This window comes from Phascolarctos cinereus, unplaced genomic scaffold, assembly GCF_003287225.1.
Source record: "Phascolarctos cinereus isolate Bilbo 61053 unplaced genomic scaffold, phaCin_HiC Scaffold_5;HRSCAF=322, whole genome shotgun sequence".
NCBI lineage: Eukaryota > Metazoa > Chordata > Mammalia > Diprotodontia > Phascolarctidae > Phascolarctos > Phascolarctos cinereus.
The window spans coordinates 451,470,609-451,482,992 of NW_027555958.1; the positions used below are offsets into that span (position 1 = coordinate 451,470,609).

The window sequence follows — 12,384 nt, forward strand, 5'->3', positions numbered from 1 at the left end:
GCAACCTCAGAGAGTTATAGTAAATGTAAAATGTTTTGCAGACCTTAAAGTGCTACATAAATGCCCATTATTATTGACCAAAAGGTGTGGTTCTCAGGTGGGGGCCCATGTACAATACTACACACACATTTAGCTAAGTACTGAAAATTCTCACAATCCCCCTGAGCTTTTCCTTTGCCAAACTATGGCACGAACACTGTGTCTTTTCTGTCTTTGCCTCCTGGAACTGGGGTGTCCCAGGACTGGATGCAAAGCGCACCTCTGCCTTTAGAGTACTCGGCAAAGGTCTGTGAGGATGAGGATGGAGGAGGACGAAAGCCTGGGGGGTAGAGGGAGGGGAGGAGGGGACAGTCCTCTGAAGGCGGAGCTCTCTATCCCTGCTCCCTGGTCTTCTTCCCCCTCAGTACCAGTAGAGAAGCCAGGCCAAAGGCTTGGAAGGGGGCTGGGCTGACTCCTTTACAGTGATGGTGCCAGAAGTGAGTTGCACTGTACACAACGGGCTTAGAGTCCAGCACCAAATGGTAATTAAACCTCAGGCTGGTCCACCAGAAAAGCCTACTATCTTTTAGTTATTACTTCTGTAAAAATGAGAGAGAAAGAGAGAGAGAGAGAGAGAGAGAGAGAGAGAGAGAGAGAGAGAGAGAGAGAGAGAACGAGAGAGAACATATATATATATATATATATATATATATATATATATATATGTACACACACACACTAATTGTACTGAGCCCCAGAAAACTACAAAGTTTCCTTGGTAAGACTGGCCTGATTATCCATACTATAAAGACAAAGTGGATGAAAAACACACATTCCTCAAGAGGATGACATGCAGCCCATTAGTGTGCATACCCTGAAAGGTACTGCATATGGGGAATGTGGTGGGCTGGCAGAAATTCAGTTCAAGTCAGTGAGCATTCACTATGTGCCTGGTACATGCCAGGATACAAATATGAAAAAAAATCTTGCCCTCAAGGAGCTCATATTCAACTGGAGACAAAAGAAGTAAATGTGAAATCTATACAAAATAATTTTTTAAGAGATGAGCTTGATCTAGAAAAACAGAACCTGGAGTCTAAGGGCCTGGATTCGAATTCCTGCTTTGCTACTAACTACATTATGACCTTGGGTGAGTCATTTACCTTTGCTAGTCATTTCATATATTTATAAAGCAAAGAGGCTAGACTAGATGGATTTAGAGCTTTTTGGACAGCTATAAGATTGAGATAATGAAAGAACCCTTGGAAATCAATATGCTTTTCCCTCCACATGCCCCACCCTTTAGTACACATACCTTGGCTCTGTCAGCCTCGAGTGAAAGACGATAAGCCTCATCCTGCTCTCTCTTCATGTTTTCTCGTGCTTCACGCTCATCCTGGAAGAGAAAGCACAGGACAGATAAGAGACAAAGAGCCCCTACCGAGCTGGGGAATCTGATAGAGCTCAATGAGTAACAGTAACTTTGTTTTTATTTTTTAAGTTAAATCTTTTTAATTAACAAACATTTGTTTTCTTCCCCTCTCATCTTTCCCCTACCAAAAAAAAAAAGAAAGAAAGATAAAGAAAAAACAAACTTATAAAAATATGCATAGTCAAGTAAAACACATTCCCACAGTGGCCATAAACAACACTGGCGAGAAGTGTGACACAGGGAATGTGAAGCTGCACTTGCATCATAGGATCTCAGCTCTTCAGCAGTGGAAGCCCAGGGAAGTTAGATGCTGTCTCAAGCTCACACATTTAGAGCACATATTGACTGCACCTTCGGCAAATGCTTCTCTCAGCTTTTCAGGCAATGTGCTAAGAAGGTTGTTCAGAGAAGGTACAGATCAACTGGGCGTGGGCGTGGGTGTTCCTTACGGGGCAGTTCCCTGTACCAGTGAAACCACAGGTCTACTATGCCAAGACCATGACTTTAAAGCCCTTATATGTAAGTCTTTGCACAGAAGGGGGTACTTTCAAGATGACACTCTCTTACATAGCAAAAGTTAAGAGAGAACTAGCAGGAAGCGCTTTCGTTTAGGTCAACTCTGTTTACAGTAAGTATGAATGAATGGCCTGTCATTCTGCTGTTACGCACATATTGCCAAATGAGGTTCCTTTCAGTCTACACAGCTGAAGTCCTTTCATTGAGAACATGTTCTATTGATGTTATGATTGTATGGCCATGTAACCAATCCCCATGAGTTAACAAAAGTATTATAAATAAACAAGTTAAGTTTAAAATAGACTATTGTAGGTACTAAGATGAGTGGTTACAGGGATGGCTTTGCCACTGAATGGGCACAGCATCTGTCACCTGCTGCCCAGACAAAGGAGTACCCCCTGAACTTGGCCAGGAGGGATGCTTTTTTCATTTTCATCCCACTTCCCTGGCTCCACAGATAGCAAAAAAATGAAACAAGTAAACATTCAGGATGTGCATCACCAAACGTGTTCTGCCAATTCTTTCTCCCTGAGAGGCCTTTTCCTCTACCTCCCTCTTTCTCTTTCTCTTTACTTATCAATATCCTCCCTGTCCTTCCCAGAGTACACTGTCAGAGCTGACCTCTGTCTACTCCTGAGCTAGCATGGTGACTACAACCTGCCCTCCTAATCTGAGGTCATCCTCGTCTCTGTGTCCTGGGCTTTGGGCACAGGGCCTAGCACATAGGAGTAGGTTAATAAATACTCCAGAGAATGACAGACTTTCAAAACTGGAAGGAAGGAATATTTTGAGGCTCTCTCTTCCAATCTGCCTCCAAACCAAGAATCCTCTCTAGTGCATGCTCAACAAGTGGCCATACAGTCTCTAAGAGAAGTATTTAATGGGAGGGAGAAAGAGGAGAAATCTCTTCTCTTTAGTTATTAAGAAGTTTAAAAAAATCCAGATGAAAAACATACCTCTTTGAAACTTCTCTCAGTTCTGCCCTTGGGGGCCAAGCACATATTAAAAAAAAAAAAGACACGTACAGAAGATGGAAACAGAAGCAAGGGCAAATAATGAAGGATGGATATAAAAAAAGCAGTACAGTTCAGACTGTATTAAAGTCAAGTCCAGCATGAGGGAGGAATGCTAGGTAAACCAAACAGGCTTCTTGCCCCTTAAAGCTGTGCTAAGAGAAAGAGGGCAGATGAAAGAAGGGCTAGAGCTGCTGCTCTGGGGGTAGGAGACAATAGTAAAATATGGCAGAGAGAAGGCATAACTACTAATTTCTTATTTATGATAAAGTAGGAGATGGCAAGAGAACTTCTAGCTGACCTCCGCAAGATTCAGTACTAGCTTTGGAAGAACTACACACTGCTCAAGACCCGGCTAATGGCATTGGAGAGACGCTATCAGTCATCCTGAAAAAATGACAGAGAATGGAAATGTGCATTCCGAACTAAAGACAATTAAATTTATCCCAATTTTCAAAAAAGAAACAAGGTAGATGCTTCAAACTTTAGCTCAATGAACTTGAATTTGATTCTCAGCAAACTTCGAGGATATATAAAGGAAAGGCTTAAGAGAATGCGGAAAGGGAAGCAACTGATCACCCACAGCTAGCATGACCTCATCAAAACCAAGGCTGGCCTCCATTTTTTTACTTGAATATTAAACACCTGGACTTTAATCTTTGGCATTTGACAAAGTAGGCTGCGTCTCTGAAGGTGAGACAGAGTTCCGCTAGATGACGGCGTAGTCAGACTCAGAACTGGTCAAACGTCCAGGTCTGACGAGAAGCCACAAACGGACTGCTGTTGTCCAGTTGTTCCAGTCGTGTCTGACTCTTCCTGGCCCTGTCTGGGGTTTTCTTGGCCAGGACACTGAAGTGGCTTACCATTCCCTTCTCCAGCTCACTCTACAGATGAGGAAAATGAGGCAAACAGGATGAAGCGATTGCCCAGGGTCACACAGCTAGAAGTGTCTGAGGTCGGATTTGAACTCAGGAAGCGTCTTCCTGACTCTAGGCCTGGCGCTCTATCCACCGCGCCACTGACTGCCAAATAAACGGATATGTGTCTCCAATAACATACCCTGTCCTTGGTTCTGCTCTGTTCAACATTTTTGCTAAATTTATATCACTTACTTGAGAAACAGCTATGGTTAAGTAGAAAACAATAGATTTTGATTCAGAAAACTGAACTCCATAATGGCTTAGGCAAGTCTGTTCTTCATTTACCCAATTTGTAAAATGAGTTTTTACTACCTACCTCACAGGGTTGTGAGGAGATTGATTTTTAAGCCTGAAAGGCATACACAAGTTTAAGTTATCAATGCGTGGAGGAAGAGATGGCATGATCATTCTTAGCAGATGATATAGAGCTGAGACAGATAGGCAACAGGTTGTAAGACAATTGGGATTTCAAAAAATTTCAAGAAAACTAGAGGGATGGAACAAATTTAATAGGACACAACTAATTAGAAGCAAATGCAAAGTCCTACAACTGTGTTTAAAAAAAGTCAATTGCCCAGCTAAGAACTGGAAGTTGAGAAGATGACCATCAATTGGGGAATGGTTGAACAAAATGTGGTACACGATTGTAATGGAATATAATTGTGCTGTAAGAAATGACAAGCAGGACAATTTCAGAAAAGAACAGGAAAGAATTACATGAACTGATACAAAGTGAAATGATCAGAACCAGGAGAACATTTACACAGCAACACAATATTGTGTGAAGAACTGTGAATGATTTAGCTATTTTCTGCAATACAATGATCCAAGGCAATCTCAAAGGAGTCATGATGAAAAATGCTATCCACCTCCAGAGAAAGTACTGATGTCATCTGAATACAAACCAAATCATACTATTTTTTACTTCCTTTTTTTTTGAGCTTTCTTGCACAAAATGACTAGTATGGAAATGTTTTACATGATTGCACATGTATAACCTATATCAGATTGCTTACCATCTCAGGGAGGGGGAAGGGATGGGAAGGAGGGACAGAATTTGGAGCTCAGAACCTAAAAAAAAAATGTTAAAAATTGTTTTTATATGTAATGGGGGAAAGTAAAATATTATTTAAAACTATTTAAAAAATCAGTTGCCCAGGCACAGAAGGAAGAGGCATCAGTAGATAAAAGTCCGTACAGAAAAGAGTTTTACGGAGGTTTTAATGTACTGCAAGCTAAACAGGAGTCAACAGCTGGATCTGTTGGTGGGAAAAAGCTGAGGAGATCTTAGACTTCATGAATAGACCTGTAGCATCTCAACAAGGGGAGTGACAGTCCTATTGTGGGAGATGAAATCAGAAGGAACATCCGTCCTTATGCTTTCATTTAAAAGAGGAAGAAATTAAGATCCAGGGGAGAGAATGGAGGTCATGCAGGAAGTAAATGGCAGAGCTGAGATGTGGAGTTATGCCTCTGAGTTCTACCTACACTAGCCCACAATTGTAGACTGAGGCTTTTCCCCTCTTTAGACATGGGCGTGATCAACCTATACTTCTGCAATAGGATGTTAGTAGGCCACCCTTATTCTAGACCTCTGGGCCTGCTCTTTCTTCCCCTTACTCTGCTTGAATAAACTAGTTTTCAGGAACGTAGGTGAGCCTTTGAAGGTGGTGTTAGCCACCTTAGCTTGTGTTCTTTGCACTTTATACAGGTCACCCATCTTTCCCTCCATGTAAGAAGATACAAAAAGTACTAGAGTCATTTCTACCAACAAGGCCAACTTTCCCTGGGCCAAAAAACGGCAAAGAGATAAAGGAGGGGAATGTTGGGGGGGGGGTGCCAACTCTTGGAGTTTGATGACACTGGTTCATTGCAGCTATCAGGGGGAGGATTCCTTTGAGTCTTGGTGATGGAGAAGCTGCTTTACCTCCCTGGCTGTCAGTAGCAATGGGAAGGCTTCTTTGTTTTAAAACAATCTTCTCGTTTGATACTGGTCTCTTCTTTACTCAGCCCTTCCTGGAGAATCTCTTTGCTGATGGCTCCTGTGGATCCCATCAGCATTCACAGAACCAGAGAAGCATATACACCAGCTGTGCTCTGGAAGGGCCCTGGGAGGTCACCTTGCCTGGTCCTCCCCACAACATACCTGAGGAGGGGCTACCCGGTGTCCACGTGACTATCTCCAGGGAGGGGTGCTCATGCTGTTTCTCAGAGGACGGGATAGCTGCTTCAGCTTCAGAGAGTTTGGCTTTCTTCCTCCTCTTTGCTTGGCCCTAAGTGGTCAGCATTCCTTCTCTTCTTTCTCCACCCATCCCACCTCCAGACACTGGGCAAGACATCCCTTTTGCCTCTTCTGATTATGTGCCTGCTTTGTTTTTATATTGAAGCACTTTTGATATTCTTCCAGATAACTGGTGAATGGAGAGTCCCTCCTCAAATCCCTTCACCATCTGCTCTATGAGGAAGAACAGTTTGACTGTGATGAAAACACAAACTATCTTTTCTTCTCAGGTCATTGCAAAATTTCCCCTGCTCTCTCTACTACCTGGACATTAGATTCTCAGTCCCTGTCGTCTTCGGGGCAAGTTACATCCCTGAAGAACCACTGCTGTGAACTATTCTAACTTCCAGAGAAGGCAAGCTCTTTTCTACATATACTACTCTGCCAAATCTTCCTAGAAGAGATGAATTCACTGAACTGTACATTATCTGTCAAGGTGATTAAATCTACTCTATGGAAATATGGTGGTGCTGTGAACAGAAACAGAGAACTTAGAAAGGGGAATGGTTCTGTTTTGGCTGTGTTGCGACTGAGGGCAGTCTATAGGGCATCAATTAAAAATGACCACTGGGCAGTGGTTGGGAACATACCCATGGGGCTCAGGAGTCTGGGCCTAGATACAAACATGGATTCCACCAAAGACTTCACATTTGTCTTCACTAAATTTCATCTCCTTAGATTCATCTGAATGTGAGAGTCAGTGAATGTCTTTTGGGATCCTGGCTTTCGTTGTCTGGTGATCCCTCTCCCCTTTCACCCCATGTAAAATAGATAAGCAGTCAACAAGGCCTTAATCCAAGCCACTGATTAAAGCATAAAGCACAGGGCTATCAGTACTTGTGTTCCTTCATTAAACACTTTACGTTCCAAGGACTTCTTTCTCCCTCCTACTAACATCTACCTTATATGAAGTAGTAAGTGAAGCAAAACAAACCAAAACACTGGCTGCTTCTTACATCATCCATCTCATCTTGCACTATAGCTTCACAGATCTCTTTTAAAATAGTGGAGCAGACCCACGTGTACTCATGAGAATATACAAGTGTTGATTAAGTAATGTGTGCCAGGCACTGCGCTAGGCACTGGGAGGAGGGAGGAAGAGAAGAGAGAATAAAACCGCTCCTTCTTTCAAGAAACATTGCATTGGAGGTAAGAATTCATATGTAGAAATAGATACAAAGTGACTGAAAGGAGATGCAGATCAGGAAGAGGCTTGTTTAGGTGATGCTTTGAGGTGAGCTTTGCAGGAAGGTGAAGGTGCAGTGCATTACAGGCGGAAGGTCCGTTTGTGCAACCAGGCACATGGAAAAGAGACGGTACATCACACAGAAGGGGAAGCAAGCTGACCAGCTGGTGGAATGTAGAATATATGAAGGGGAGTGATGTATGATCTGCCTGGAAAGATAAGCTGAAGCCAGACTGGGAAGGGCTTTTATGTCATTTTTGGACATTTATGTCAAATAGAGGAGTTTGCATTTTATCCTAAAGGCAATGAGCAGCCACTGGAGCTCACTGAGCAAGAGATTAATCTGATCAGACCCATGCGTTAGGAAAATCACTTTGTCGGCTACACGTATAGAGGGTGGACTGAAGTGGGAGAGTTAAGAGTCAGGAGACCAGGTAAGGTGCCACAGGAAAGAGGTGCCAAGGGCCTCACTGGCAGCAGGAGCTTCTGGAGGGTAGATTGAGGATCAATGGGAGAGATGCCAAGAAGGCAGAATAGAAAAGACTTGACAACGGAATAGGTGAAGGTGAATGAGGATGGCTCCAAGGTTACAAACTGGAATAACTAAAAGGGGGTGGCGATGTCTGAAACAGAAATAGGGAATTTATGAAGAGAAGTTGTTTTTTTTTGGGGGGGAGGTAGTTTGAGGATAAGGTGCCTATGGGAAATTCAACTGTAAATATCCAATTCAGCAGCTAGAGATGTGGCACTGGAAGGCACTGACGAGAGGGGCAGGGCTGGAGTGTAGACCTGAGAGTCATCTGCATAGAGAATATAAACGAAACTGAATAAAGTTGGTAAGTTTACTGAGAGAGATGGTGTAGTTAGAAAAGAGGGCCCAGGATAGAGCACTGGGGTGACCGATTGTTAGAAGGTGGGACGTGGATGAGAGCTGAGCAAGAGACTGAGAAACAGCAGCCATATGGGCAGAAGGAGAACCACGAGAGAGTGATGTCATGAAAACTCTGGGAGAAGAGAGCATCCAGGAGAGACAGGGGACACCAGTGTCAAAACTGCAGAGACATCAAGGCTGAGGGATGGCAGAAGACGAAAGGATCTGGCCACTAAGAGATCACCAATAACTTTGGAGGGAGCAGTTTCAGTTAAGTGAAGAGGTCACACTAATGCATTGTTGGTGGAGTTGTGAAACAATCTGACCATTTTGGAGAGCAATTTGGAACTATGTCCAAAGGGCTATAAAAATGTGCATACCCTTTGACCCAGCAACAGCACTTCTAGGGCTGTATCCCAAAGAGATCATAAAAATGGGAAAAGGACCCACGTGGAGAGAAATATTTATAGCAGCTTTTTTTGTGGTGGCAAAGAATTGGAAATTGAGGGGATGCCCATCAACTGGGGAATGGCTGAACAAGTTGTGGTATATGAATGTAATGGAATACTACTGTGCTATAAGAAATGATGAGCAAGCAGACTTCAGAAAAACCTGGAAAGATTTGTATGGTCTGATGCTGAGTGAAGTGAGCAGAGCCAGGAGAACGTTGTACATAGTAACAGCCACGTTGTGCAATGACTAACTTTGATAGACTTAACCCTTCTCAGCAATACAAGGATCTAAGACATCTCCAAAGGCCTCATGATGGAAAATGCCATCCATATCCAAAGAAAGAACTATGGAGTTTGAAAGCAGATTGAAGTACACTATTTGCTATTTTTTCTCTTCTGTTGTGTTTTGTTTCCTCTTTCTGGTGGTTCCTCTTACTGGTTCTAATTCTTCCTTACAACATCACTAATGTGAAAATATGTTTAATAGGAATGTATATGTATAGCCTGTATCAGATTGTGCACTGTCTTGGGGAGGGAGGTGGGAAGGGAGGGGGAGAAAAATTTAAAACTCAAAAGCTTATGGAAGTGATTGTTGATAATTCAAAATAAATTAATTTTTTTAAAAAGAGGTCAGAATATGTAGTCAAAGATGCAGCTCTCACTGACGTGGTGACATAGAACTGCCATCACCCAGATCTTTCCTTTTCTCTACCCTTCACCTTGGGCAAAGCAGTAAGGCCTCCCCAGGACCCACATGCTCCGGGAGGCCTTAAACTAAACACCCAGGAAAAGCTGGCCAAACAAACAAGACTGTAAGTTGTGCTACAGACCTCTTTCCCAAGCCCTCAGGTTCAGCAATGGTAGTAGGTCAATCTACATAAACCCAGGCCAAAGGTGCTGCCCTGGGAGGAGAGGAGCTGGGGCTCTCACTTTCCAGTTACTGGCAGCAGCTGATGCCTTCCTGGACCTACTGCTCAACAACTTTGCACTGCTGACTTTGTCAAGAGTATGCGCCCCAATTTTAAGGCTACCATGGACTCAGTACAAACAGAAAATTGGTTTTGAGCCTCCAAGTTTCTTCTATGAAACACGAAAATCTAAAGTCTAACGGGTGAAAAATGATTTTCGGAGAGCATAAGAGCTTTTCCCGAAGAGGGTGTTTTCTCTGGGGAAACACTTGCATAAGAGGGCTTAATGTAACATTTCAGGCATGTACGTTTCCTGCTTTTAGGTGTGAAGGATTTGCTTAAATGACTCTTCCTTTCCAACATTCTTTAAGGGCCTGTCATGTTTCTGACATTCAGAACAACTCACGAACCACTTGAAGGGAATTTAGAACAAGTGGAAGGTTTTAATTTGTATATGAAAAACGTTCAGGCAGCTACTTTCAGAGCCACCGCTCAGGAAGAAAATACAATGGCAAGCTGAATTAGCCCCAAAGCCAGCAGGCTGATATTGCATAACGAGAAAAATAAACAGCCTTTGTTAGGCTCTCCTGTTAGTGAAAACAAGGCCTGGACAAGTTGGCCCAGCTGGGACACGGCAAATAAGTTTACAGTAATAAAATATGACAGACAGAGTTGAAGAAGAATGCAGGGCTGTGAGGGCTCTAGGTGCCCCACCCAGCCGAAGCTTGTCAGAAAGTGTTACTGTAATCCTCGGAGAAGGCCCCACCTCAGGCAAGAGAGAAGGTGCTGCTCAGCTGGAGCAGGTGGGCCCAGCCTCCTGCCAATGGGTAATCAGGCATCTCCTCTCAGGAGTGTCTTATGTGACAAACCCAGCCTCTATTCTCAGATGTCAGGCACCGATGAAAGAGTCCATCAGCATGCTGTGCCCATGACTCCTTCTCCTGGCACGTTCCCCCCACTGATGACAATTCTACCCAAGTGGGGCATCCACACATATAAAACCGTGGTCTGTTCAATCTGATGTTAACGAATGTTGTGCTTTAGTGTTATTGTTCTGTCTTATCCCCCTTCTAGGAGGCAGACTCCAAGAAGGCGGCATAGATCTCTGGACACAGGAAGCACCAAATGCTTCTTTAATGACAAACAATCTTTTGGGGAGGCTATAATTCTCAAGAAGGCAAATTTCACTCCTTGCCATTAAAAGTCCTATTCAAGTAACCCCTCCTGCAGGAAGTCTTCCTTGCACTGTACAAAGCAGTTTGGGATGATTCTCATGTGTTTGTGACCATTTCCAACACCTCCACCAGGTAACTCTGAGAGAAGAGAGTCCACAGCAAATCTAACACTGCTGCCCCTTCTTCACTAGCACACAGCAAGCATGAATGAAAAAGTGCTGGACCCAGGAATCAGGAGACCCGCTTCTCCATCCTGGCTCTTTTGTCACTTCTCCAGGCTTCAGTTAACACAACTTTTAAAAAGAAGAGGGCAGGAGGAAGCTGGACCAAGTGATTCCTCCTTGAAGGTTCTCTGGCTTGAAGAGGATACTGTAAGAAGGGGTGTGTGCACAAGCAGCGAGGTGGGGTACAAAGTACTCCAGATTCCAGTGAGGTGATTTTAGGTGGTCCTCACACCTATATTCTCAGCCTTCTTTCCACAACAGGCTGAAGAACTGAAAATGACGGCCTACCTCTCCAGAAGGTTAGGGGCCTCTGGCTGGGCTAGCCCAGGGAAGCCTTCCATGTCATGCCTGCTCCATTCATCTGGGCCTAAATCACAACCTGCCCCATGGTATTTTTGGTCTGTGGCTGTGGCCATCTGCCCTCTGTTATGCAGATCTCAGCACCACCACACCTTAGGAGATGGTTTTCAGCAGCTGCTGTGGCCAGAAGAAAGCATCTTCACCTGGTGGCCATGGCTCCGGCAGTGAGTGACCTTTGCCTAACACAGCTGGGCTGGTCTTCAGGGGACAGGGCAGACATACCTCCCTCCTCAAAACCTCCTTAGCACAATGGGACTAGACAGAATGTAGACTCTGCTGGTAAAGGCTTCAGGCCCCAGGGCCATCTCTGTCTAAGACAAGGCATCTGAAGAGGCCCTAAAAGTAGAAGAGGTCATCTTATGCAGACATCTGCATATTTCTTCTTTCTCCAAATAAGCAGGAAAGTCTTTGGGGGCAGTGGTCATGTAGCACCGACCTAGGAGTCTACTGCAGTGCCTGGCACACTGTAGGCACTTACTAAAGGGTGGCTGCTACGGCTGCTGCTGGTATAATGACTATGATGATACCGCGGTGTCCAAATGAAGGTCTCCTCATCACCATTTGTCAAGAACATTGTAGAGCAAAACAATTCCAGGTGGGATTAGACCAACTTGGGTTGGCCCAGCAGGCCTCTCAGGTGCCTTCCAGCTGAAGGGGCTGCCATACCGGGCACTCAAGGCCCCATCACTGAAGTAATCAGAGATGCTGTAAACAAGAGGTCTGGGCCCAGGGTAGACCTCCATAACTGGGGGAACAGGAAGTCAGACGTAACATAAAGAATGTTGCATTGGGAGTCAGAGGATCTGGGTTTATATCTGGCCTCTTGTGTGGCCTTCAGCACATCATTTAACCTCTCTGGGCCTCAGTTATTCCATCTACAAATGAAGAGGTTGGAGAGATCACTCAGCCAATGTGCTGAGTACTCTGCTAAGCAGCACATGATTTCTAAGGTTCCTCCTAGCTCTAAATTCTACATTATGACCCTGGAGATTCTGGGCACTGAGGAAAGACAAAGTTGAGTTCTCAAGTGAGAACTCATTCTGTGGGAGCGGCTGCCTGTGCTGGAA

General features: G+C 44.2%; 1 protein-coding gene across 2 annotated transcripts in view; it reads right to left on the reverse strand.

The window, feature by feature from the left end:
* The window catches only part of FAF1 (Fas associated factor 1), a 415,784-nt gene that overhangs the window by 52,607 nt on the left and 350,793 nt on the right, over window positions 1-12,384 (reverse strand). For both annotated transcript variants that reach the window (XM_020987731.2, XM_020987730.2), the window contains exon 16: window positions 1,295-1,375. In XM_020987731.2, coding sequence (XP_020843390.1) covers window positions 1,295-1,375 — 81 coding nt within the window. The remainder of the gene's footprint in view (window positions 1-1,294; window positions 1,376-12,384) is intronic.